The sequence below is a fragment of the Bos taurus genome, chromosome 23, assembly GCF_002263795.3.
Source record: "Bos taurus isolate L1 Dominette 01449 registration number 42190680 breed Hereford chromosome 23, ARS-UCD2.0, whole genome shotgun sequence".
Taxonomy (NCBI): domain Eukaryota; kingdom Metazoa; phylum Chordata; class Mammalia; order Artiodactyla; family Bovidae; genus Bos; species Bos taurus.
The window spans coordinates 10603457-10630163 of NC_037350.1; the positions used below are offsets into that span (position 1 = coordinate 10603457).

The following is a 26707-nucleotide window of genomic DNA, read 5'->3' on the forward strand; positions in this document are numbered from 1 at the left end:
TAAATGCTTAATTTTTTTTTTTTTTTAGCCAGAATGCTTTATTTATTTACTTTGGCTGCGCTGGGTCTTCGTTGCTTTGTTCGAGCTTTCTCTAGTTGTGGTGAGCTGGGGCTACTCTTCGCTGTGGTTCGAGGGTTTCTCGTTGCAGCGGCTTCTCTTGTTGCAGGGCACAGGCTTCAGCAGTTGTAGCACACGGGCTTAGCTGTTCTGCAGCATGTGGAGTCTTCCAGACCAGTGATCAAACCTGTGTCCTCTGCATTAACAGGCAGATTTGTATGCACTTGGCCACCAGGGAAGTCCATGCCTGAACTTTTGATCTGGAATTCTTTTAGAGTTAGAGTTCCCACTTTGTTTTTGGCAGATATTTAGGCCATTCTTCCCACAGTTTATTGACTAAACCATCTTTTCTCTACTAATTTGAAATGCCATCTTTTTTGTGCAATAAATTCCTGTATAAAGTGAGTCTATTCCTTTCTATTCTTTATTTTGTCCCCATAAGTTCATCCATTTATATTCATGCTTCAGTACTGCACAATTGCACTCATCTCACACGCTAGTAAAGTAATGCTCAAAATTCTCCAAGCCAGGCTTCAGCAGTATGTGAACTGTGAAGCTCCAGATGTTCAGGCTGGTTTTAGAAAAGGCAGAAGAACCAGAGATCAAAAATTGGCAACATCTGCTGGATCATTGAAAAAGCAAGAGAGTTTCAGGAAAACATCTATTTCTGCTTTATTGACTATGCCAAAGCCTTTGACTGTGTGGATCACAATAAACTGTGGAAAACTCTGAAAGAGATGGGAATACCAGACCACCTGACCTGCCTCCTGAGAAACCTGTATGTAGGTCAGGAAGCAACAGTTAGAACTGGACATGGAACAACAGACTGGTTCCAAATAGGAAAAGGAGTATGTCAAGGCTGTATATTGTCACCCTGCTTATTAACTTGTATGCAGAGTGCATCATGAGAAATGCTGGGCTAGAGGAAGCACAATCTGGAATCAAGATTGCCAGGAGAAACATCGATAACCTCAGATATGCAGATGACACCACCGTTATGGAAGAAAGTGAAGAACTAAAGAGCCTCTTGATGAAAGTGAAAGAGGAGAGTGAAAAAGTTGGCTTAAAGCTCAACATTCAGAAAATGAAGATCATGGCATCTGGTCCCATCACTTCATGGCAAATAGATAGGGAAACAGTGGCTGACTTTATTTTTGGGGCTCCAAAATCACTGCAGATGGTGATTGCAGCCATGAAATTAAGAGACGCTTACTCCTTGGAAGAAAAGTTATGACCAACCTAGATAGCATATTGAAAAGCTGAGACATTACTTTGCCAACAAAGGTCCGTCTAGTCAAGGTTATGGTTTTTTCAGTGGTCATGTATGGATGTGAGAGTTGGACTATAAAGAAAGCTGAGCGCCAAAGAATTGATGCTTTTGAACTGTGGTGCTGGAGAAGACTCTTGAGAGTCCCTTGGACTGCAAGGAGATCCAACCAGTCCATCCTAACACCCAGTCCTGGGTGTTCATTGGAAGCACTGATGTTGAAGCTGAAACTCCAATACTTCGGCTGCCTGATGGGAAGAGCTGACTCATCTGAAAAGACCCTGATGCTGGGAAAGATTGAGGGCAGGAGGAGAAGGGGATAACAGAGGATGAGATGGCTGGATGGCATCACTGACTCAATGGACATAAGTTTGGGTGAACTCTGGAAGTTGGTGATGGACAGGGAGGCCTGGTGTGCTGCAATTCATGGGGTTGCAAAGAGTTGGACACGACGGAGTAACTGAACTGAACTGAACCATGCAGTTCAACAGTAAATTCTGGTATTAGGTTAGACTATTCTCTAAAGGTACTTTGGGTGTGGGCCTCCCCTGGATTTCCAAGACATGTTCTGAGGGTGAGGATCTGAGGTAAGGCATGGTGTATACACTTGGCTTTAGCCATAACTGTGCTCTTGAATACTCTGATTGGGATAAGTTGAGGAATCCCTCTGGCAACCAGAGACTCAGGTCCAAGTTCTGACTTCACCGTTGAGAACTGGGTGATCTTACTTTTCTGAGCCTCTGATTACAGGGGTCTCTCCACCAGCTCCAGCTTTCTTCAGTTCCAAGATTTGAGGACTATGGAGCCTCGGGAGTACCAAGCAAGATTGTGAAAGGATAACCAGTTGGTCACTTCGACAGGAAGTCCCATAGATTGGCACAAGAGATTGGCTTGCCACGGAACGGAAAGAGTGGTTAAGCAAGAAGCAAGACTGTTAACAGTTCCAGAGCTCGTGGTCTCCTGGGGGCAGTTTTTGCCTCATTACCGGGCCCAAGAGGTACGGGGTACATGCACGACTGGGAGCCTCTGAGAGGTGGGAGCGACCCGGAGTTGCAATGCTTCTTTTCTTTGGTGGCGTGAGGATGGGGGAGGGAGCTGTGGTCCCCACCCAGCTGCTGGGATGAGGTGCAAAGGGCTGAGGCTTTTTCTCATGAATCTGGAGCTCTCTGCAGCTAGTGGAAGGCATTTGGGCAGGAGACTTGGATAAATTATCTACCCTCAAATGGTCGTGTGACCCTGGGCAAGTCACCTGGCTTCTCAGAGCCTTGGTTTCTCTTTGAGGTTAGTAGGAGCAAGAGAGAGGATAAATATACTAAGGGGTCTCTTGGATCTGCCGACTTGGACAACCTGAGTTCTGTGACTATCGCTGTTACTTGTAGTTACTGAAGGAGGTGGAGTGAAGCACAGACCCAGGTCCTCACTCCTTTGAAGAGAGGACGATGGAACTGGCGAGGTGCAGGTGCCCTGTTGCAATTCTGCCCTGGTCCCCACAGCACCCTCTTACGAGGCTCTCCACTTCCTGAGGGAAAGCCTGTGGTCCCTGCTCCCTGAGCCGAATCCTACAATGGGGAGCTGATTTCTGGTAGGACTGGGAGCAGGATTCATTAGCCCTCAGGTCTAGCCTCAAACTTTATTTGATTTCTTGGGTGAGGTGGGGAGAGGGCGCAGTGCCGGGGGTGTGTGTGCGGGCATGCGTGCGTTGCTCCCGGGCAGGATGGCATTTCCCAAGGTTACAGGTGTGAGGCTGTGATGACCAGTGAGGGGAATGTGGGGTCTTCCCTGGTGGTCCAGTGGTTAGGACTCTGCGCTTCCTCTGCTGGGGGGCCTGGGATCCTTTCTCGGTCAAGGAACTAAGATCCCACAGGCCCTGCAGTGCAGCTGGAAAAAAAAAAGAAAAGAAGGGGGGGATGTGGCGGAGGAGGGGGCGCTGACAGAGGGATGCCCCTGCTGGCAGACTCAAAGGACTTTGCTCTGAGTGACTCTGAGTGGGCAGGAACCTTGGTACACACCAGAGGTTGTGACAGGTGTCATGTCTGACTGTGAGGGAGTAGTGAGTGTGAGAGCTAACTGTGAGTGAGTGAGTGTGTGTGTGTGTGTGTGTGTGTGTGCATGCATATGCCTGTGTGTATGCACAGGTACACCTTTGTGAGAACTGACTGAAGGATGTTCCCGTTGTTTCTGAGTGCCCATCCCTGGCCTAGATGGGACACAGACTGTTTTTAGGGCACTGTTCTCAGCTGTGAGGGGGAACTCCCTGTCCCTGACTGATGGTGACAGGTATGTTGAGGCGGTGCTGGCCCTAGGGCACCTGCTGCCTTTTAGCCCCGGGACTCCTGACAGGCAAGGAGGGGGCCGCTGAGTGCCATCTGGGCAGAGAAGACTCGACGGGCTCAGAGGGCTGACACTGAGGCCTGAGGCATAGTGGGGACTGGCGAGGTGTCCAGTAGGTGCTGCTTCCTTACACAGTGTCAGGGGACTGGTGGAAATGGGGTGCAGCTCAACTAGGAACTCCCCCACAGGGTGCCAAGAGCATCCCATGTCCTGCGATGTGGCCACAGGGATTCTATTTCAGGATTGTGACTCCCTTCACTTGTGGGAGCCTGGCATCCTCAGTGACATGGCACCCACATCACAGCAGACTCTCCTCCCCAGGGCTTCAGTTCTCGAAGCTTCCACAACAAGAATCTTATCTTTCTGCCTCATGTGTGTTATCTCCATCAACGGAAGTGCACGCGGAACTTGAGTTTCTAAGTCTGACAGCCAGAGCAAAGCCTCCCACTCTGCCCTGTTTCAAAGCCCTGGCCCATCACGACTGCTCCGTCTGGCGTCTGTGATCCACAGAGGCGTCTCATGCCCACCAAGGAGGTGCTTCTCCGAGAAGCGGTCTTAGGGCAAGTCTGTCCTGTGACAAACCCAGAGAGTGGGTCTGGCATCAGGTTTGCTTCCAATGTCATGGCTTGGGCTGGTGGCCTCTGCCTTTCGGAACCCCCTCTCTCAGTTTTCTCACCTGTTGAGTGGGTATAAAATCATATCTGTACAACATCTGACTTTTATGAGACTCCAGTGGAATTTCACCCGCATCCATGCTATCACACCGATGTCATGGGCTATTGTATCCAGTGGTTATCCTATGCCATATTCGGGGCGTAGTTCTGAGTGCTTTACATTGATTACATATTCAACAAATATTTGCTGAGCACTGACTGTATGCAGGGCACTGTTTTAGGCATTTGAAATAGAGCAGTAAATGGAAGAGGCTTCTATTCAGTAAGAGAAGATGCAAATTTTACAAAATAAATGAATAAAAGACTCTATTCTGGGAAGGTGACAAGTGTTGAGAGAAAGTAAAGCTGGGGACATTCCCTGGTGATCCAGAGGTTAAGAATTCAAGGTTCCACTTCAGGGAGCATGGGTTCGGTCCCTGGCAAGGGAACTCAGATCCTGCAAACCCCGTGGTGAGACCAAAAAAAAAATTAATGATAAAAAAAAGTAAAGCTAAAATGCGAGTTGGGCTCTGCTGGGAATAGGAAGTGGTGTTTCCAGTTCAACTGTCTTATTTCATCTTCACGGCAACCCTGTGTGGGAGACACTAGTCTCATGTCCCAGTGAGGAGAATAAGGCACGGAGATGTTATGTGACTTCCCCATGGTCACATAGCCTGTGAGCGGCAGGGCTCGGAGAGGCAGAGTCTGCCTGACTAGAGCAGTGGGACTGGAAATCACTGCCTCTCTTGGCCTCTTTTTCCACACTTATGGGTCAAGAGGGTGTGATGGACCCTCTTCTAGTACCGATGCTCAGTGAGTGTTTCTTTGATTATAACATACAAGGCCCAAGGCCCAGCCCATTGGAAAGTCGTCGGGTCATGGAGGAAGGAGACCGCCCCCCCCCCTTAGGGGGACGGTGAGTGAGGATGGATGGTGACTTCCAGGTGTGGACAGATGCAGCCCAAGGAGGGGTGTGTATCTCGTCATTGTCTCCAGGGAGAGCTTGGAGGGTGATGTGGTTGTGGAGATACTGATACTAGTGGAAGGACAGTTGGATTTGTGGATGAAATTCTCTATTCTAACTCCTGAAATCTCATTCTTGGCTTGGTTTTTCCTCCTCTGGTTTTTATTTTTATTTTTTGGCCCTGCCCTTCAGCTTGAGAGATTTCAGTTCTTCGACCAGGGACTGAACCTGGGCCCTCGACGGGGAAGGTGCAAAGTCCTAACCCCTGGTTGCTGTCCAGTTGCTCATTTGTGGCGCTCTGCAGCCCCACAGACCGCAGCACACCAGGCTTTCCTGTCCTCCACTATCTCCTGGAGTTTGCTCAAATTCTTCCATTGAGTCGATGATGCCAGCCAACTATCTCATCCTCTGTCATTCACTTCTCCTCATGCACTCAATCTTTCCCAGCATCAGGGTTTTTCCAATGAGTTGGCTCTTCACATCAGGTGGCCAAAGTATTGGAGCTTCAGCTTCAGCAGCAGTCCTTCCAATGAATTCAGGGTTGATTTCCTTTAGGATTGACTGGTTTGATTTCCTTGAAGTCCAAGGGATCTCAAGTGTCTTCTCCAGTATCACAATTCAAAAGTTAACCACTGGACAACCAGGCAATTCCCATCTCCCCTGCTTTTTATTAAGAAAACTTTCAAATCTACAAAAGTTGAGCAAATAGTACAATGAAAGCTATTGGACAGATGGCTCACAATTTGCCCCATTTATTCTCTCTCTACACACACACACACTTATTTCCTCTTAATTTGCTTATGTATTTACACAGAGCCATTTGAAAGTGAAATGCAGACATTATATATACTTCAGCATGAATCCCTTAAAGACAGAGATTCTTCTACATGATCACAACATGTGTCACACCGAAAAACTTTCACATTGCTCAGTGAATATCTGATATAAAGTCCGTATTCAAATTTCCCCAGCTGTCCACAAAATATCCCTTATTCTTACTGTTTTTTTTTTGAAGGAGAATCCAATTAATAATCACATAATATATTTAGGTGTCATTTATTTTTATTCTCTTTCTCTCTGTTTTCTTTTTGGCTGCTCCACTTGGCTTGTGGGATCTTAGTTCCCTGACCAAGGATTGAACCTAGGCCCTTGGAAATGAGAGTGCAGAGTTCTAACCACCAGATGGCCAGAGAATTCCCTATTTTTATTCTCTTGGATATAGAACAGTCCCTCTGCCTTGTTTTTTCTTTTACAACATCAGTATTATTTGAGTCTACTAGTTGTCTACTAGAACATCCCACATTCTGAGGGACAGTGTGAATCAGAAGAGGAAACAGTGAGTAACATGAGGGCATGAGGGTCCAACACATGCCCAGAACAAGGCTGGGCAGCATGAGGGGATCCAGGGTTAAGTCTGGTCTCTTCTGCCCTGGAAGTCACTGCTAAGTTATGTCACCTCCCCCAGAAAGTCTTCCCTGATAGACACTGCTGAGTGAGTTGCTCCTTTTGCAGTGCTCTCACAGCACTTGGCACACAGGTTTGCTGCCCCTTCCACACTGTGCTGTAATTAATCTTGTGTCTTCTTCTGCATGAAGCTGTGTGAGTACCTCCAAGGGAGACCAGGAGTTAGTCCACGCCTATATACGTAAAGGGCCAGGGGCTCCACTTGGGTATGTAGGTTGTGTCCTGCACAAAGGTGCCTGGGCAAACGGGGAGAGAGGGGACTGGACTCCAGCCAACAGTCCGCTTGCCAACCCTTGGGCCCTGGCACTGGGCTGCATCTGCTGGGAGGAAGGAACACTTTTCCTAATTTGCCTGATGGAGCCACACACACCATGGCAGGCTCGGTTCCCACTCTGCCTGCATTCAGTTGGTGTTCAGTAAACAGTGGTCACTTAAATGCATGCTAGGTCTGGGAATGGATGTGCTTGTGATTGTTCTTTGGGGGAAGAAACTCTGATTTGTAACATTGGCTGATTCCCATAGTATAAATTGGTAGAAAAGTTATGACCAACCTAGATAGCATACTGAAAAGCAGAGACATTACTTTGCCAACAAAGTTCTGTCTAGTCAAGGCTATGGTTTTTCCAGTAGTCATGTATGGATTCGAGAGTTGGACTGAGAAGGAGGCTGAGCGCCGAAGAATTGATGCTTTTGAACTGTGGTGTTGGAGAAGACTCTTGAGAGTCCCTTGGACTGCGAGGAGATCCAACCAGCCCATTCTAAAGGAGATCAGCCCTGGGATTTCTTTGGAAGGAATGATGCTGAAGCTGAAACTCCAGTACTTTGGCCACCTCATGCAAAGAGTTGACTCATTAGAAAAGACTCTGATGCTGGGAGGGATTGGGGGCAGGAGGAAAAGGGGACAACAGAGGATGAGATGGCTGGATGGCATCACCAACTCGATGGATGTGAGTTTGAGTGAACTCCGGGAGTTAGTGATGGACAGGGAGGCCTGGCGTGCTGCGATTCATGGGGTCGTAAAGAGTTGGACACGACTGAGAGACTGAACTGAACTGAACTGATGGTATAATTGAGCCCTCCTTTTTGGTGGGTGGGGGCAAGAATACTGGAGTGGGTTGCCATTCCCTTCTCCAGGAGATCTTCCCAACCCAGGAATTGAACCCGGGTCTCCTGTGTTGTAGGCAGACGCTTTACCGTCTGAGCCACCAGGGAAGTCAATGGAATGGGTGAATTTAACTCAGATGACCATTATATCTACTACTATGGGCAGGAATCCCTTAGAAGAAATGGAATAGCCATCATGGTCAACAAAAGAGTCCAAAATGCAGTACTTGGATGCAATCTCAAAAATGACAGAATGATTGATCTCTGTTCATTTCCAAGGCAAACCATTCAATATTATGGTAATCCAAGCCTATGCTCCAACCAGTAACGCTGAAGAAGCTGAAGTTGAACGGTTCTATGAAGACCTACATGACCTTTTAGAACTAACACCCAAAAAAGACATCCTTTTCATTATAGGGGACTGGAATGCAAAAGTAGAAAGTCAAGAAACACCTGGAGTAACAGGCAAATTTGGCCTTGGAGTACGGAATGAAGCAGGGCGAAGACTAATAGAGTTTTGCCAAGAAAATGCACTGGTCATAGCAAACACCCTCTTCCAACAACACAAGAGAAGACTCTACACATGGACATCACCAGATGGTCAACACCGAAATCAAACTGTTATATTCTTTGCAGCCAAAGATGGAGAAGTTCTATACAGTCAGCAAAAACAAGACCAGGAGCTGACTGTGGCTCAGATCATGAACTCCTTAATGCCGAATTCAGACTTAAATTGAAGAAAGTGGAGAAAACCACTAGACCATTCAGGTATGACTTAAATCAAACCCCTTATGATTATACAGTGGAAGTGAGAAATAGATTTAAGGGCCTAGATCTGATAGACAGAGTGCCTGATGAACTATGGATGGAGGTTCGTGACATTGTACAGGAGACAGGGATCAAGACCATCCCCATGGAAAAGAAATGCAAAATGGCTGTCTGGGGAGCCCTTACAAATAGCTGTGAAAAGAAGAGAGGGGAAAAGCAAAGGAGAAAAGGAAAGACATAAGCATCTGAATGCAGAGCTCCAAAGAACAGCAAGAAGAGATAAGAAAGCCTTCCTCAGCGATTAATGCAAAGAAATAGAGGAAAACAACAGAATGGGAGAGACTAGAGATCTCTTCAAGAAAATTAGAGATACCAAGGGAACATTTCATGCAAAGATGGGCTTGATAAAGGACAGAAATGGTATGGACCTAACAGAAGCAGAAGATATTAAGAAGAGGTGGCAAGAATACACAGGAGAACTGTACAAAAAAGAGCTTCATGACTCAGATAATCATGATGGTGTGATCACTCACCTAGAGCCAGATATCCTGGAATGCGAAGTCAAGTGGGCCTTAGCATCACTACAAACAAAGCTAGTGGAGGTGATGGAATTCCAGTTGAGCTATTTCAAATCCTGAAAGATGATGCTGTGAAAGCACCGCACTCAATATGCCAGCAAATTTGGAAAACTCATCAGTGGCCACAGGACTGGAAAAGGTCAGTTTTCATTCTGATCTCAAAGAAAGGCAATGCCAAAGAATGCTCAAACTACCAGACAGTTGCACTCATCTCACACGCTAGTAAAGTAATACTCAAAATTCTCCAAGCCAGGCTTCAGCAATACGTGAACCGTGAACTTCCAGATGTTCAAGCTGGTTTTAGAAAAGGCAGAGGAACCAGAGATCAAATTGCCAACATCCACTGGATCATGGAAAAAGAAGAGAGTTCCAGAAAAACATCTATTTCTGCTTTATTGACTATGCCAAAGTCTTTGACTGTGTGGATCACAGTAAACTGTGGAAAATTCTGAAAGATGGGAATACCAGACCACCTGACCTGCCTCTTGAGAAACCTGTATGCAGGTCAGGAAGCAACAGTTAGAACTGGACATGGAACAACAGACTGGTTCCAAATAGGAAAAGGAGTATGTCAAGGCTGTATATTGTCACTCTGCTTATTAACTTGTATGCAGAGTACCTCATGAGAAACGCTGGGCTGGAAGAAGCACAAGCTGGAATCAAGATTGCCAGGAGAAATATCAATAACCTCAGATATGCAGATGACACCACCCTTATGGCAGAAAGTGAAGAGGAACTAAAAAGCCTCTTGATGAAAGTGCAAGTGGAGAGTGAAAAAGTTGGCTTAAAGCTCAACATTCAGAAAACGACGATCATGACATCTGATCCCATCACTTCATGGGAAATAGATGGGGAAACAGTGGAAACAGTGTCAGACTTTATATTTTTGGGCTCCAAAATCACTGCAGATGGTGACTGCAGCCATGAAATTAAAAGACACTTTGTCCTTGGAAGGAAAGTTATGACCAATCTAGACAGCATATTAAAAAGCAGAGATATTACTTTGCCAACAAAGGTCTGTCTAGTCAAGGCTATGGTTTTTCCAGTGGTCATGTATGGATGTGAGAGTTGGACTATAAAGAAAGCTGAGCGCCCAAGAATTGATGCTTTTGAACTGTGGTGTTGGAGAAGACTCTTGAGAGTCCCTTGGACTGCAGGAGGTCCACCCAGTCCATCGTAAAGGAGATCAGTCCTGGGTGTTCATTGGAAGGACTGATGCTGAAGCTGAAACTCCAATACTTTGGCCACCTCATGGGAAGAGTTCACTCATTGGAAAAGACCCTGATGCTGGGAGGGATTGGGGGCAGAAGGATAAGGGGACGACAGAGGACGAGATGGTTGGATGACATCACTGACTTGATGGACATGAGTTTGAGTGAACTCCGGGAGTTGGTGATGGACAGGGAGGCCTGGCGTGCTGCGATTCATGGGGTCGCAAAGAGTCAAACACGACTGAGCGACTGAACTGAACTGAACTGAACTGAACTGATGGTATAAATACTCCCACAGCAGCTGATCTCAAGCTGCTGAGTTGGGAAGAGAGACTTACAACTGGTTTTCTGCAAGCCCCTAAGATGTGACTCTCGGAGAAGGCAATGGCACCTCACTCCAGTACTCTTGCCTGGCAAATCCCATGGACGGAGGAGCCTGGTAGGCTGCAGCCCATGGGGTCGCTAGGAGTCGGACACGACTGAGAGACTTCACTTTCAGTTTTCACTTTCCTGCATTGGAGAAGGAAATGGCAACCCACTCCAGGTAAGAGCCTGGAGAATCCCAGGGACGGGGGAGCCTGGTGGGCTGCAGTCTCTGGGGTCGCACAGAGTTGGTCACAACTGAAGCGACTTAGCAGCAGCAAGATGTGACTCCAGTATACCACTGCAGTTTGACATCTGTAATCGTTCTATAAAAAACAATTTGTTATTTATTTATTTTATGTTTGGTTGTGCTGAGTGTTTCCTTGCTGCCTGCAGACTTTCTCTAGTTGCGGTGAGCGGGGGCTCCTCTCTAGTTTCGGTGCTCAGCCTTCTCATTGCGGTGGCTTCTCTTGCTGTGGAGCATGGGCTCTAGAGCATGTGGGCTTCAGTAGTTGTGGTGCGTGGGCTCTTGTTCCGTGGCACGTAGGATCCTGCTGGACCAGGGATCGAACGTTCCTCTGCATTGGCAGGTGAATTCCTATTCACTGTGCCACCAGGGAAGTCCCTTACATCTGTAATCTCAAAACTGCATCTGCAGTAGACTTTGAAGTCCCTGAGAGAGAGAGAGACAGATAGACAGACAGAGAGAAATGGAGAGAAACCAGGTGGACAGAAAAAAGCAGAAAGGGAACAGAAAAAGGCAATAACTGATGGGGAGCCAGTGAGAGACAGAGGCTCGACTTCACTTAAAAGTTTGGGGCCTCCTCAAGAGTGAGGAATTGCTTCATTCAGCTCCTGTGCAACCTATGTAAAGGAACTTACTTAAGGGGAACCTAGACCGGTGGCCCCAGACTCCTGCCACGAGCCAGTTACCCCTCAGGCAGAGCCTCCCGACCCTTCTACTCTAATTGTCTGTGACCTTTGACTCCAACAAAGAAAGCCCAGAGTGGGTGTGGGGTTCCGCGGCCCCGGGCCCTTCACACACGCTGCTCAAGGCTTCTAAATCCTACCTGCCCTCTTTAGAGCTTTACTCAAGTTTCACCGCCTGCACGAAGCTGCCTATGTGCACGTCAATCCCTTTCCCTCAATACAGCTTTACATGCCCATGACTTACTCCCCCTCAGGCCCCCTCCCTCCCACCAGCATAGGACCTGACTCTTCTCCTTCCAGACTCCAGCCTCCTTCTTTCCTACCTTGAGGCCTCAGCTGGACAAATCCTTATCCATCAAAATCCTTATCAACTGACTTACCTGACCTTCAGTGACAGACAAAAGCACTCTAATGAATGAATTGGACAACCGTTACTTGAGCATCTACTACGTCCTAGGGAGGGATTCCCAGGTGGCGCTAGTAGTAAAGAGCCTGCCTGCCAACGCAGGAGACCTAAGAGACCTGGGTTCGATCCCTGGGTTGGGAAGATCCCCTGGAGGAGGGCACGGCCACCCACTCGGACTTGACTGAAGCGACTTAGCACTGATGAATATGCTGGGGAGCTGGAGCAGTGTGGACTGAGGCACAGGGTGACTTAACATTCACATGCGTGAGCCCAGCACATCAGGCCACATAAAGTATGTGCTTGAGGTATGGAGGGGGCTTTAGGGAGGATCTCAGAGGAGGTGGCCTCTAAGGTGAGGGAGGAAGAGGTATCAGCTAGGCAAGGGGGTGGGGGAATGGGGGAGGTTTGGGGCAAAGGGAGGAAGCATGGGCAAGAATCTGGAATTCCAGGAACCGTGGGTAGTTCAGAAAGGTTGACATGGACCATGATGGGATGTGGAAGTGAGGGGGCGAAGGGTGGACACATCTTGAAAAGCCATAAGAGCCACGTGGGGAGCTACTGATTCCCTGGTGCATATGTCAAAGGGGTGGAGAAATGTTGAGGAGGAAAAAGAGGCTGGGGGCCAGCTGAGGCTGGGAGGCGGGGGAGAGGAGGGTGGAGGAGCAGTAGGAGGGATAGCTCAGCTGCTCCTGCTCCTTCAGAGCGAGATCCTGGACCGCCCTGAGTAACTGCCCCAAGTCAAAAAGTAGAACCTAGAAAGGCTGCAGAAGACTTTCCACAGTTGAGCGGAGAATTGAAGGAGATGAGAGTGTGCGGACAGCTCCAGGAAGGGCATTCATTCCAGCCCGAGGGAGCAGAAAGGGCAAAGGCCCCGAGTGAGACGTGTTGGAGGCCACAGGTCGGGGGTGGGGATGATGAGGTCCGAGAGGCCAGCACAGATCAGATCAGCCAGGGCTCCTCCACTGGCCACGGCAGATTTTCTCCAGGGGTGATGGGGAGTCGTGGGAGAGTTCTGAGCAGGGAGTGAGCGTGTTCAGCAGCCCAGTGCCCCCTCCCCTCTCTGTCCCCAAGGCCAGAGCACCATGGAGAGTGGACTCAGAGTGACCCGGAAAGGACGGAAGCTAGGCTCCAGCCGGCGGCGGCAGATGCGAGAGCCAGCTGATGGCCAGGATGTGCCGGTGGCTCCCGAGCCAGAGTCCTGGACCTCCCAGTCAGCTGAAGAACTGCAGAGCTTTTTCCAGGACTGCGGTGCCGAGGAGAGGGGCTTTGTCACTCGAGAGGATCTGGCGGTGAGCCCAAGGCCCCATCCCATCCCCTGGATCCCTTTGCTTCTCCTTCTGAGACTCCCCTTCCCAGGAAGGCAGACCGTCCCTGCTCTTTTCCCTTTCTCTCACCTCAAATTTGCTTTTAGGAAAGGCTAGGGATTTATTTATACTAAGGTGGGAATGATCAGGTTTTGTATTACCCTCTTCTAGAAACACTTGCATTTTAATAAAGGAAAGGTTTTAAGTCAAAGAAAGAACTTGCAGATGGTATATTTTAAGCCCATTAAGCAGGGAAGTTTATCTTGGGGAGCAGTCAGGGCCCTGGAAATAAAACCCTGTTAATGTCAGCAAACTTCAGTGAAACAGATCAGCCAATGTTGTACATGCCAATAAGGAATCTTCAGCTGTGACCTAGACTGAGATTGGCTGATTTTTTTTGTTTGTTTTTTTCTTCATTTTCTACAAAGGGTCCTATGTGAGTTGTTGGCATCTCACTGGACCTGCTGTCTCCTCCTGATTTTGTTCCATGCTCTAGACTTTGACCTTTTTCCATCAAAACTGACCCTTCCTATCTGTATTCTACCCTGAGAGCCACAAAAAAGTAGAAATGGCTGATGTTAAGTTATAATTTTCAAAATGGTAAAGAAAAAAGACTTTTGAGTAAATATAAAATCAATACTTATCAAAGATCTAGCTAATTCATCATCATTATTATTATCAGTCAGTGAGGGACTCAGTATGATGTTATGATAGGCTCAAGGAGCATTTAAGAAGCGGCAAGTATTTATGGGAAATTTGGGCTTCCATTGTAGCTCAGTTGGTAAAGAATCTGCCTGCAATGCAGGAAATCCAGGTTTGATTTTGGGTCAGGAAGATCCCCTGGAGAAGGAAATGGCAACCCACTTCAGTATTCTTGCCTGAGAATCCCCATGGACAGAGGAGCCTGGCAGGCTACAGCCCAGGGGGTCACAAGAGTTGGACACAACTTAGGGACTGAACCACCACCACTATAGGCAATTTGACAGAAGAGTGTTAGGATAAGTTTGCTGAGTTCATTTTTGAAAATGACTAATGTCCTATAGGCCACAAATCTTTGGGGTTGTCTGTACTACTAGACAAACTTATTTTCAATTCTCCTGGACAAAATCTACAAGTTAACAAGTAACTTCAATATGTCGGACTTTTCAAGGTAAATAATGAGATGAACTCAGTGCATTCCTCTTGTCTAGACAAGGCTTGGGTAGTCTTTACTCGCATATAATATCGAAAGGGTGTGCTGTGTACCTTTTCACTTTATTTCCAAGTGTCCAGTAATTTCCTGTGATCATAAATAATCTCCAAAATTTACTCTAGACATAAAAAAGGCTGATCTCATTCGGTTTGGCTTGATCACTTCTGTAGGCTCTGCAAATCTGAAATTTTGAAGTATTGAGCTATTTCAGCTTCTCTCCAGAAGTTTTCATATGGAAGCTTAAGTTGAAATTGTAAAACCTCTGAAATTGGCTTTTCTATCTAGAGTGACCTTCTGTCCCTGTTTGCCTGCATTGGAGGGTTACCTGGGATGTGGGACTTTCAGTATTAAAACTGAGAAAGTCTTGGGCAAACTTAAACCAGCTGGCTTCCCTACTTCTATAGAAACCAAGCACAAGACTCTCTCCACTAGTTTTCACCTACACATGTGAAGGACTTCTCTTCTTGAGGTTCTCAATTTTTCTAAGGTCCCTCTCCTGCCCAAAAGTAACCTTTCACATTACCCGTTTTCAGGCCAGCTTTGCAGGCATTGTGTCCAAGTGGACTTGTCACACCTGGTTAAATGAGAATCACCCTTTAAATCAAAATCTGGTTAAACAGTTGATCTATCCAACTGTATCCCAGTAAAAAGGAGGACAGATTCTTACTGAACCTGTTGTAAATAACTATAGTGCCAGAGAAAGGAAGGAGATTCAGGAAAAGTACTGGTTTCTGAGTCAGGAAGGGATCAGTGAGATTCAAATACCACTTAAAATATTAAATTTCAGTTTGAAAGTGAAGTAAAAGTGTTAGTGGCTCACTCATGTCTGACTCTTTGTGACCCCATGGACTGTAGCCCTCCAGGCTCCTCTGTCCATGGGGTTCTCCAGGCAAGAATACTCTAGTGGGTAGTCATTCCCTTCTCTAGGGGATCTTCCTGACCGAGGAATCGAACCCAGGTCTCCTGCATTGCAGGCAGATTCTTTACCATCTAAGTCACCAAGGAAGCCCAAATTTCAGTTTACAAAAGCATACTCTCCTAAACTGGGCTTCCCTGGTGGCTCAGAGGTTAAAGCGTCTGCCTGCAATGCGGGAGACCTGGGTTCGATCCCTGGGTCGGGAAGATCCCCTGGAGAAGGAAATGGCAACCCACTCCAGTATTCTTGTCTGGAGAATCCCATGGACGGAGGAGTCTGGTGGGCTACAGTCCATGGGGTTGCAAAGAGTTGGACACGACTGAGCGACTTCACTTCACTTCACTTCAAGAAGCCAGAGAGAGGACTTCCTCATAATATCCATAAAAGTAAAACAATAAAAAATAGTACTGGAGCTTCTTTGGTGGTCCAGTGGTTAAGAATCCACCTTGCAATGCAGGGGGTGCAGGTTCCATCCCTGGTTGGGGCATTAGATCCCACATGTCGAACGGAAACTAAGCCAGAGTGCCGCAACTAATGAGCTTGTGCACCATAACTTGAGAGTCCAAGTGCCGTAACTAAGACCCAATCCAGCCAAATAAACAAAACAATAGTGATAACCATACCAACTATATTCCCTGCAAATAACCGTAACTCAATTTTCTTCAACCATCGATTTAGTTCCATGGATTAATTCTTGATCTACTGGATCTTGGGTAAGCTTCTGGACTGAAAAGAGTTCTAGCAACTGTAATCCACTGGCTCAGTCTGAAGGTTGGCTACTGTCAGCTTAGAACCTTGTACCCAAGCGAAGCAGCAATAGTTAGCAGAACCTGGTACAGTCCTTTTCCACATGGCTTTGACGCTGCACTTTGTGGAAGACACAAACTGAGCTGGTGTGTAACCAAGCCTTCAGGGTAGGTTGGAAAGGGTAGGAAAGCAGAAATGTGCTTAGTAATGAGACTCAAAGCCTGTGGCTTTTTTTTTTTTTGCATTTTTTGTTGGCGTAGAGTTGCTTTACCACGTTATATTAGTTACTGCTGTACAACTTCGTAAATCAGTCAATGTATACTTACATCCCCTCCCTCTTGAGCTTCCCTCCCACCCACCCATTCCACCCCTCTAGGTCATCACAGAGCAGCAAGTGGAGCTCCCTGTGCTATATAGCAGCTTCCCGCTACCTTTTTACAGTAGCCTAATAGTGTCAGAATGGAAGAGAGTAAAATGGTCTGTTGGGATACAGTATATAACTATTTCATGAAGTTTGATCAGTATTTCCCCTAAAGAACATAGTTTGCATAGCAAAGACATTGAGAAATCTCTAGGGCCTTTCCCTAAAGCATGCAGTTTATGAAGTATTTATACAAAGGCTTTTTACCTATGTAAACTTAGCCTAGGAAAGGCTGGATATCTCTTCTGATCTGACAGTTCTTCCCATGATGCTCTTATAATAGTGATGAGGTATTTAACAAATAAAGAGAATGATATCTTGACATTTTTATTTTTTCTTCTAAATTTAGAATCTGATGTTGGGAAGGCAAACCCAAAGAGGTATCAGAGAAGGTAGGGCACTAGATTAAGATACAATCATGGGATCCTGAGAAATAGTATTTGGTTTCCTATATAATCAGTGACAATAAAATTAAATAAAGCATTTTGAAATAAACATAGAAGAAGGAAACACTTTTGCTGTTTAGTCTCTAAGTTGTGTCTGACTCTTTGTGACTCCCTGGACTGTAGCCCGCCAGATGCCTTTGTCCATGGGATTTCCCAGCCAAGAATACTGGAGTGGGTTGCCGTATCTTGCTGCAGGGCATCTCCTACATTGGCAGGAGGATTCTTTACTGCTGGGCCACCAGGGAAGTTCAACTCTATAAGAAGGCAATACTATTGCAAGGTTATTTAGCTCTTTTATATGGACAGTGGCTTTACTTTCTGTTTTTATGAAAATGAAAACACAACTGAGCCAAAACAAAGCAGAGAAAATTGTTCTGCTGAGACACGGAAACAGTTATCTGGGCAACTTACACGGAAGACTAATAGTAACCCTCCTTTAACCCTTGCATGGAGCTCTGAGACCAGTTTATCATTTTCATAGAGATGGAGCCAAATTCTAGTTTTGCATGAATATAACATGTGGCAGTCAAAGTTTCACAAGTTTTATATCTTTAATTATAAACGCATCAAAACTGAGCCAAATTTGTCAAGATGTTAACATAAACTTTATAGCTTATTTTCAGACTCAGGTATTATAAAATCAAGACAAATAAGATTCCCTTTCAACAAACCCTCTACAATCCCCTATATCCATTCAGATTTTGCCAGATACTTTAAAACAGAACCACCTCCTTTATCTCCTGGAGCAAAAGCACATCCCATTTTCCTTGCAGACACAGTTGTTCTTCTGCTACTCCTGTTTCTAGTATCAAGTAAAACATTGTAGTGATTATAACTTTTAACAAAGTAATCAGCTTTTATTTCCCAGAAAAAAATTGATGGGTAAAAAACTGAGAACTGTCTTGGACAGCATTTTAGTGAACAGCAAAGCTCACAAATACACATAACACAACTTTCTACAGTCGTGCATATGCCTTGCACAGCTTTAAAAAATTTTGACAGAATATACATAACATAAAATTTGCCATAGAATGTATCCTTGTATTATATTAACATAAGTTATGGGAAACACAGACTGCTATTATTTATCTTTTGCAAACAAAAATTATTAAACCAATCTAATTGATCAAAGATTCACCTTAATTATCTGAACCCGGCTCCTTAAAAGTTTTCCGAGTTAGCTAGTTGTCATAAGAGGAACTTTTTTTTTTTTTTAAGTCCAGCACATTTAAAGCCTTAGAAGTTTGGTTTCATTATTTTCTGTGACTTTGAGGGCCATTAGATTTATATAGACACTTTTTTGTCTCTACAAACCAATCCACCCAGAGCCCCTGTAAGGGATGTAGTACTCTAAATCATTAATACCCAGGTATAGAAAAATGCTCACACTCACAATGAGAGTTAAGGGCCTTTCTGAATTACAGTCTGGTTTCTTTTCTACAACTCGAACCACAGTTCAAAAGTAAACACAGAAACACAAAAACTTCAGTTCAGATTTCAAAGAGCTATTCTCCTCCCCAGTGGGCACAAAATTCTTAACCGATTTGAGGTCATTCACAGAAAAACAAACACACCACCACCAACAACAAAAGATTAGCAAACCAGATTTTCCACTGTGTCTCAACCAACAGACACGAGGTCTCCATCATGTATCCCATGGAGATCTCCACATGGTCAGTCCGTAAAACAGAATTCCCCATCATGGCTACGGCTAAAAGCAAAAGCAGAAAATCTGTAAAATCAAATACATAAAAACCGGAGAAACAGAATCAGCAAGCAAAGTTCTATCACACTTGGGATTCCCTTCAAGAGCCAAGGAAAGAAGTGCCCAGGACTTCCCTGATGGTCCAGGGGTTGAGATTCCGTGCTCCCAGTGCAGGGGGCCTGGGTTCCATTCCTGGTCAGGGACTAGATCCCATATGCTACAACTAAGACCCAGCACAGCCAAACAAATAAGTTAAAAAAAAATATATATATATATATATAAAGTGCCTGTGTTCCCAGAGCCCATTTAGGGCTTTTCTAGCAACACAGTTTACTGGGTTATGACAGCCGAGTCCACTGGGGCATCTCCATGGAACCTCCAAAACTGCTAAAGCAGAATTTCCAAGAAGATAAAATCATGACCCTTAGACAAAAATAAAGTGAATCTATACCAGAGATTTTATTTAACTCATTTATTAATGGGAGATGTTCTGAATGGTTGAAAGAGCATTTGAAAAGCGGGATAACTTAACAGAGAAATGTTACAATCAGGTTGTTGAGGTAGGTTGCTTAAAGCTGGTTAATGAACAACAGGTCATAAATCTTTGGGATTATCTTGTTCCATCAGGCAAAAGTTATTTACACCTCTCTTGAACAGAATCTACAAGTTAACATGTGACTTCATTTAGTCTGGGATCTCTAATCAGTATCATGAGACAAAGTGTGTTCATAGAATCTAGAAGATGCTTGGGTGGCCTTGGCCTCTGTAGAATACCAAAAGGGTGTGCTGTCCACTTTGGGGACTTATTTTCCAGTGTTAGGTAATTTTCAAATAGTGATAAACACGTGGGGAAGATTGGCTACTGTCCTTTATTACAGTCCTAACAGGATGAGACTCAGAAGAGGTAGGTTTTGATGCTGGATGAAGGAATAGAAAAACTGAGGATGAAGTTCAAGGCTCTGCTAGAGTCCAAGAGACTCAAGGACCGGTCTTGAGGTCAGGTTGAGGGTTGGACTCCGAAAATGGGGAGAGGGGAGGTGGGGGTGGCTGAAAATAAACACCTCTCCTTTTCTGAGAGTGGCCCAGAGCCTCCCCTGGTGGAACATCACCCAACTTACCTCTGTCCTTGCAGGCAGCCAAGTTCAGCTTCCTGAGCAGCGAGGACGAGCTGGAGATGATCTTTGACTGGGTGGATGTGGAGCGGAAGGGACGCCTCTCCCTTGAAGAGTTCAGCTCCGGGCTCAGTATGTCTGTCCTGGGAGGGCCTCCCGAGGGGTGTGCCAAGCACGAGGCGAGGCTGAGCAGACAGGAAAGGTTGCAGTGACCCATCACAGAACCTTCACGACACCCCTGAGGGCAGTTCTGGGTGTGGATGACATATGAATGACCGAAGAGATGAGAATGCTAAGCCTCTCATGGGAGGCTCTCAACTGAGTGGGAAGCCAGTTGGTTCAAGGCAGAGCTGAGACTTAAGACTCTAGCCCAGGAGACCTCACTTCCTTTCGAACAAGAAAAAATCATTGCTAGGGGTGGGCGGGGTGTCCCCTGAGCATTCCCCTCCTCCAGGGAGGCCTCCAGGATTGCTTTCAGATGCCTGCCTTGTCTTCTCCCCAGTAAAAGCTTTCCCTTGAGCGGGAGGTTAGACACCCCCTGTTCTTGAGACCACAGGCATTGTTTCTGCCTGGAGAAGGTCACATTCTGGCTTTGGTTAAAGGAATATGAGGCTCCAGGGAGCAGCAGAGGGTGATATTTAGTGGGTGGAGGCTTCCCAAACCCTTAGCCCCCACTGGGCAGGGCAACTCCAACACTGGCTTCTTAAGACAGGCCTAGAAGGACCTAGAGACATCAAAGCTGGAAATACACAATATTCCAGCTAAGCTCGATGGGGAAGACCTTTGTTCCAGGGAATGGAAGGAGTGGTGTCCTTGTAGAGACCCTAAAAAGGATTGTCAGCCTTTAATGCAGCCAAAGCCACCCCTAGTTCTTGGGTCTGCTGAGTCTCCAAGAGTTTAGGAGACAACAGAAAGGGGAGGCCAAGAATCTGCATTTATACTTTGGGCCCTCCCAAGAGATGGTTGCTCTGGCTCTGGTGATTGAGAGGCTGGGAGCAGGGAGGGGAAATTAGGGCCTGGAATCAGGGGTGCGGCAGACAGAACACTATTGTCCCTGTGGCCCAGGGAGCCATCTTCACATCTGTGTCCAGTTGTGTCCACTATCGGGAAGACTTCCCAATGCCTACAAAACAAAATTCAACTCCCTTCCCAGGGCCTACAGGCCAGCACTGCTGAGACCCTTCCAACCTCTTACGCTCATGCAATACCACTCACCTCCTCCAGCCTGCCAATCTAGCTCCTACCTCAGGGCCTTTGCATGCACTGTTCTTGCAACCTGGAATATGCTTCCTGAGAAAACTACATCACTTGCTCCTTCCTTTTTAGTCACATCTCAGTTCCAATGTCACTTCCTCAGAACCCTCCTGACCACCCTCTCTAAAGTAGACCCTGTCTAGTCTCTCAAAGGAAATTACCCTGTTCCTTCCTTTAGCTCACTTGGAAATTTTATTTATTTATTAAATGTGTCCTTTTCAGTATTCATAGAATGTCGGCTCCACCAGGGCAGAGGTTTTGGCCAATTTTGACCCCAGCACATAATAGATGCTCAATGATTATCCTTTGACCCAGTGAAAAGAACGTGTGGGCCACAGTGGAGCCGCTGTGTGACTTCTAGCAAGTCTCTTGGCCTCTCTGAGCCTCAGACGCTCATGTGTAAAATGGGCGCAGGGTCTACCTTGAGTAGTCCCTGGTTGACGTGAGGAGTGTATGACCCTGGCCCTGTATAAATGTGACTGACACAGATAAAACCATTTCCCCAAAGGCTGGAGCAGGGCAAGGTAGGAAGTCAAGCGATGGAGCCCAACCCCACTCTGCTCCTTTCTGTCCCTCTTTGTTCCGCAGAGAACATCTTTGGCTCCAGCTCGAGCACCCACAGGCTCCACAGAAAGAGGCCACTGCTCTCCAAGCGAGGATCTGTAGCCACCAGCTTCCCGGTGGTGGAGGAGGCCAACAGTGAGGAGAAGGAGGCGTTCTTTGCCTTCATGGAGCAACTAGGAGCCAGCAACTCACTGCCTGAGTAAGGCCAGCAGGGTTGGGGGTGCGGGGGGAGGCACCGCCTGTCAGAGGGGATGAGCACTGGCCCAGACGCAGGATCAAACAGGAGCTGCCAGGTAGTGTTGGGCGGATATCCTGCTTTGGCCACTTATTGGCTGTGCGACTGCAGGCAAGTAGCCTAACCCCTTACCTGCGTTTCCCTGGCTGCAGGGTGAGCAGAAGAATTGCTGTGGGATTAAATGAAGCCCCGCATGGAGAAAGCCTACCCACTGGGAGTCCATCCCACTCAAGCCCTCCCTCCTTGTCCTGCCCTATAAGGTCACTCTCCAGAAAGATTGGCAAGTTGAAGGATCAGCTCCCTAAAGGGACCCACAATCTTTTTTCTTTCCTTCTTTTGGCCCCTTCGTGTGGCATATGGGATCTTATCTCCCCAGTGATTGAACCTGCACCCCCTGCATTGGAAGTGCAGAGTCTTAACCATTGGACTTCCTGGGAAGTCCCAGGACCCACATTCGCAAAAATACAAACCTCCCAAGGGTGCCTTTTCCCCAAAAAGAGAGTCCCCCAGTGGAGTGATTTCAGGTATGGTGATGCTCTGAGTTGGGCAGGCTTAGAGACAGGAGGGCTTGGAGACAGTCTTGGGCTCTGGGATTTTTGGGGTTCACTCATGCTTAGAGAGTCGGAGAAGGCAATGGCAACCCACTCCAGTACTCTTGCCTGGAAAATCCCATGGACGGAGGGGCCTGGTGGGCTGCAGTCCATGGGGTCACTAGGAGTCGGACATGACTGAGCGACTTCACTTTCACTTTTCACTTTCATGCATTGGAGAAGAAAATGGCAACCCACTCCAGTGTTCTTGCCTGGAGAATCCCAGGGACGGGGGAGCCTGGTGGGCTGCTGTTTATGGGGTCTCACAGAGTTGGATACGACTGAAGCGACTTAGCAGCAGCATGCTTAGAGAAAGGGACCCTGCCTAAAAATACCCACCGCACACCCCTCCAGGTCCCACTGGCTCTGTTAGAACTAGCAAGGGAATCACCCTTGCCCATCTGCCCAGGTTTTCCCAGGTTCCCCTGCCCCACAGGGCTCTGTGAGGACAAGCTCTCAGAGGGTGGGGCAGGTGCTGTGGGCAGGCAGGGTGGGACTGGGGTACAGGTTGGCAGGGGAGCTGTGGTGGCAAGTGATTTACCTACTTGGCAGCTTGGCCTGGGCTCAGCCCTCAGGCATCTGTCTTCACGACTTAATTAAATCCATGTGAAAGCAGCATTTATGGAATGCCAACTCAGTGCCAGACCCCAGGCTGGTGCTCTCCACTGGGTGCGCCTCATTCTCCAGTGGCCATGTTACAAATAAGCTCAGAGAAGTCGTGGGACTTGCTAAAGGTCACGCAGCCACAGAATGGGAGAAGAGAGAAGGCAGATGGAAGCTCTGGGCCATCAGAGTCCCAGATCCCCCCGCCCCACAATGAATCATCAAATCGTAGAGAGACAACGGGATGTGGGGATTCGTGAAGGGATAAGGGCACAACTGGGAGAGGTTCCTGGAGGAGGTGGCACTTGAGCTGCACCTTGCAGAGTGTAAGGAGATTTTTGTGACCCAGCTGCCACAGTCTCTTGGCGTGTGGCCATTAGAACCTAGGAGTGGGCTTCCCTCTGCCTCCTGGTCCCACTCAAGGTTGATCTCTGGCTGTCCTCCCCTCCCAGGCAGGCGGAAATCTGGCAGCTATGGAGAAAGCTGCGGCAGGAGGAGCCCCAGCTGGCAGGCAACCTGGAGGGCTTTCTGGCCAAGATGAACAGTCGCCTACAGGAGGCACGGGCCGACAAGGAGGTTCTGGAGCTGACTCTGAGGAAGTGAGTTGGGGCCGGGTTGGCACACAGTGGATGCTCTTTACATTAGTTGAATCTTTTTTATTTTTGGCTGTGCTAATGGCAGCGTGTGGGATCTTAGTTCCCCAACCAGGGATTGAATCCGCACCCTCTGCAGTGGAAACGCAGGGTCTGAACCATTGGACCACCAGGAAAATCCCTTAGTTGAATCTTAAGTGAATTTTCTCAGCTCCAGAAGATTGGAGGCCAGGGGTTTGCAGAAGAGCCTGGGAGCTGGATGGGCAGAGCTGAGCTAGAAGAAGGCAAAACTAAGGGAATCTACTGGGAAGGACAGAGTGAAGCCTTCAGCCAAAGAGGGGATGGGCCAGTGTGTCCTGGTGCAGGGTCACTGGGGCACCTAACTCCAGGGCACCACTCACGTAGATTGCCATGCATGTGGTGATCCTGGGGTTGGCATGGGCTCAGCCCTGCCAGGGAGTCTGTGCTTGGGGGTGGGGGTGGATAGGAGGATGGTGACAGCAGGAAGTGGGGACAGAGTGATTGGGGACTGTGAGACAGGAACCAACATCCCGATGATGGTTATGGAGTCAGCAGGGTGGGCTCAGATGATCCATATCAAGGGCCTTTGTCAAGGTCAGGAGCTGTTACTGGGATGACAGTTCCCAGGGTGACAGGGGTCAGTGACCGCTGGCAGAGTGAGCCGAGCAGTAGGGTAGGCTCTGAGCATGGGCCCAGACCACCCCTGCAAGCAGCAGGGTGGCAAGGTGCTGCCTGACCCCCTCCACCCCTTCCAGGAGGGACACTGACCACCATCGCGAGGTCCGGCAGCTCTATGAGGAGATGGAGCAGCAGATACATCGGGAGAAGCAGCAGCTGCAGGCTGAGGTGAGCCCCCCAGCCCCAGCCAGCCTCTCCCCCAGCCCTGGATCCCTCTGCTGCCCGCGCAGTGAGCCCAGGTCTGGCCAGCGTGGGGCAGCGGGAGGCCGCTGTGAGCAGATCGTCTCAGACCCCCCAGCGTCGGAGAGACAGTTTGCTCAGACAGACTGGGTGGGGAGTGCTCACTGCTGCCAGCTCTCAGGGGTCCCCCGGGGCCACTCCTCCCACTCTCTGGGCCTCTGTCTCCTTGTTGCCTGGGCCAGGGAAGTTGTCCTGAAACCCCCCTTCTTGTGGACACATCCTGGACCGGGCGCCCCAGGCCTGGGTGGAGGTGGCACGTGGGGAGGGCCAACCCAGGCCAGCTGAGTATTGGACTCGGCCACACAGGGGGAGCTAAGACCTCTCTGCTCCCCAGAGTGACTCCCGGGGCCTGGCCCTCAGCTCCCAGATGCAGGAGGTGCTGGAGGCCAAGGAGCGCGAGGTGCAGCGGCTGACCGAGGGGCAGAAGGAGGTGAGTGAGAAGGGCTCCCCTGGAAGCCCAGTTTCTGAGGATTCACGGACCCTGATACCCACCTCCGGAGGGTTCACTGGCTGCTGGGCTCCTGCATCAGAGGTGGCTCCCCTAGGAAAATGATGTCTCTGGCCCTTTTTCTGAGACGAGGCCAGGTAAGGGCAGTGGCAGCCCTGGGACATGAATCAGAAGGTCCAGGCTCAATTTCCTGCTGTTTCAATTAAAAGCCCCACAAATCTCAGGAAAGGGTTTTGCTTGTCTTGGCCTTAGTTTCTCCATCTGTAAAATGGGCATAGTCACATCTACTGCAGCTCCCTGGCTAGTTGTATCAAAAGAGGTAATAAATGGGAAAGCCCTTTGAAGCCAGAAAGCACCAGGCAAACACGAAGTCTCAACATTGGAGAGGCTTGGTGATAAGGTGGGGCTCAGCTCTCATCTCTGCTGTCAGCTGAGTGACCTTGGGCAGGATTTTAACTTCTCTGAGCCTTGGTTTCCTCATCAGAGAAATGGAGATCAGAACTTTTGCCTTAGAAGGCTGCTGTGATGATTAGATATACTGTATTCGAGGGCCTAAGATGGTGCCTGGTGTGTAATAGGTGCTTTATATTGACTTGGCCAAAAAATGTGTTTGGGTTTTTTTCTTAACATGTTATGGTAACACCCGAACAAACTTTTTAGCCAGCCTAATACATCATAGTCGCTACTATCTCTGAACCTTACCTAGCTTCCTGGTTATAATACCTGCTACCCCAACACCCCAGGTCTCATAACCTGTAATCACTTGCAGATGGCATTATGGCTAAGCCTTTGGGTCTGAGACCCAGCCCCATTGTCTCTTCCTTGCTCAACTTGCAGGCCACTGGCCTTAGTAAAATCGCCATGTGTTGTAACCAGGACAACCAGCATCCTTTCATCACTGGACTAGGTTCCCACAGCCTTCCCTCCTGGTTCTGCTACCTGGTTTCACCCTCTTGACACAGGTTGATCTCCCAGGAGACTCTGTAGTAGCTGCCCATTGGAGACTGAAAGTGAACTGAAAGTCGTTCATTCGTGTCCGACTCTTTGTGACCCCGTGGACTATACATTCCATGGAATTCTCCAGGCCAGAATACTGGAGTGGGTAGCCTTTCCCTTCTCCAGGGGATCTTCCCAACCCAGGGATCGAACCCCAGGTCTCCTGCATTGCAGGGTTCTTTACCAGCCGAACCACAGGGGAAGCCCTTGTAGACTTGGAGCCCTGGAGGCTGAGGCAGGCCCCTTTTGGTGAGAGAGGAGGTTGGACTTCCCACACAGGACCGTTCTGTCCTGTCCCCTGTGGACGTGAAGCCTCTCCCCCCAAGGCCGTTCATTCCTCCATCCAACCACTGTTTATGGTGCGCCCACTATGTGCCAGGCACCGCGCTAGCTCCCAGGGAACATAACAGACACATATCTCCTGCCTGTGGGGTTATTGTCTAGTCAGGGAGATAGGTGATAAACTAAATAAGCAAGTAAAGTCTATAACATATTAGATAGTGAAAGTGCTAAGGAGAATAAAGTAAAACAGGGCAGAAGGGTAGG

The 26707-nt window shown here is 47.9% G+C and overlaps 1 protein-coding gene and 1 long non-coding RNA gene across 2 annotated transcripts in view; one reads left to right on the top strand and one right to left on the bottom strand.

Moving 5' to 3' along the window:
• The first annotated feature begins 1625 nt into the window (after positions 1 to 1625).
• RAB44 (RAB44, member RAS oncogene family) overlaps positions 1626 to 26707 on the top strand; it is a 39002-nt gene continuing 13920 nt past the window's right edge. Inside the window, 7 exon segments of the mRNA XM_059880543.1 lie at positions 1626 to 2321; positions 13168 to 13385; positions 19960 to 20071; positions 21782 to 21956; positions 23638 to 23784; positions 24555 to 24645; positions 25052 to 25147. Coding sequence (XP_059736526.1) covers positions 13179 to 13385; positions 19960 to 20071; positions 21782 to 21956; positions 23638 to 23784; positions 24555 to 24645; positions 25052 to 25147 — 828 coding nt within the window. The 5' untranslated portion in view covers positions 1626 to 2321; positions 13168 to 13178.
• LOC132343601 (uncharacterized) lies at positions 23691 to 26489 on the bottom strand. The gene is made up of 3 exons (XR_009492515.1): positions 26105 to 26489; positions 25210 to 25320; positions 23691 to 24407 (listed from the first exon to the last, which is right to left on the bottom strand). It is a non-coding gene; the product is annotated as an uncharacterized lncRNA (long non-coding RNA).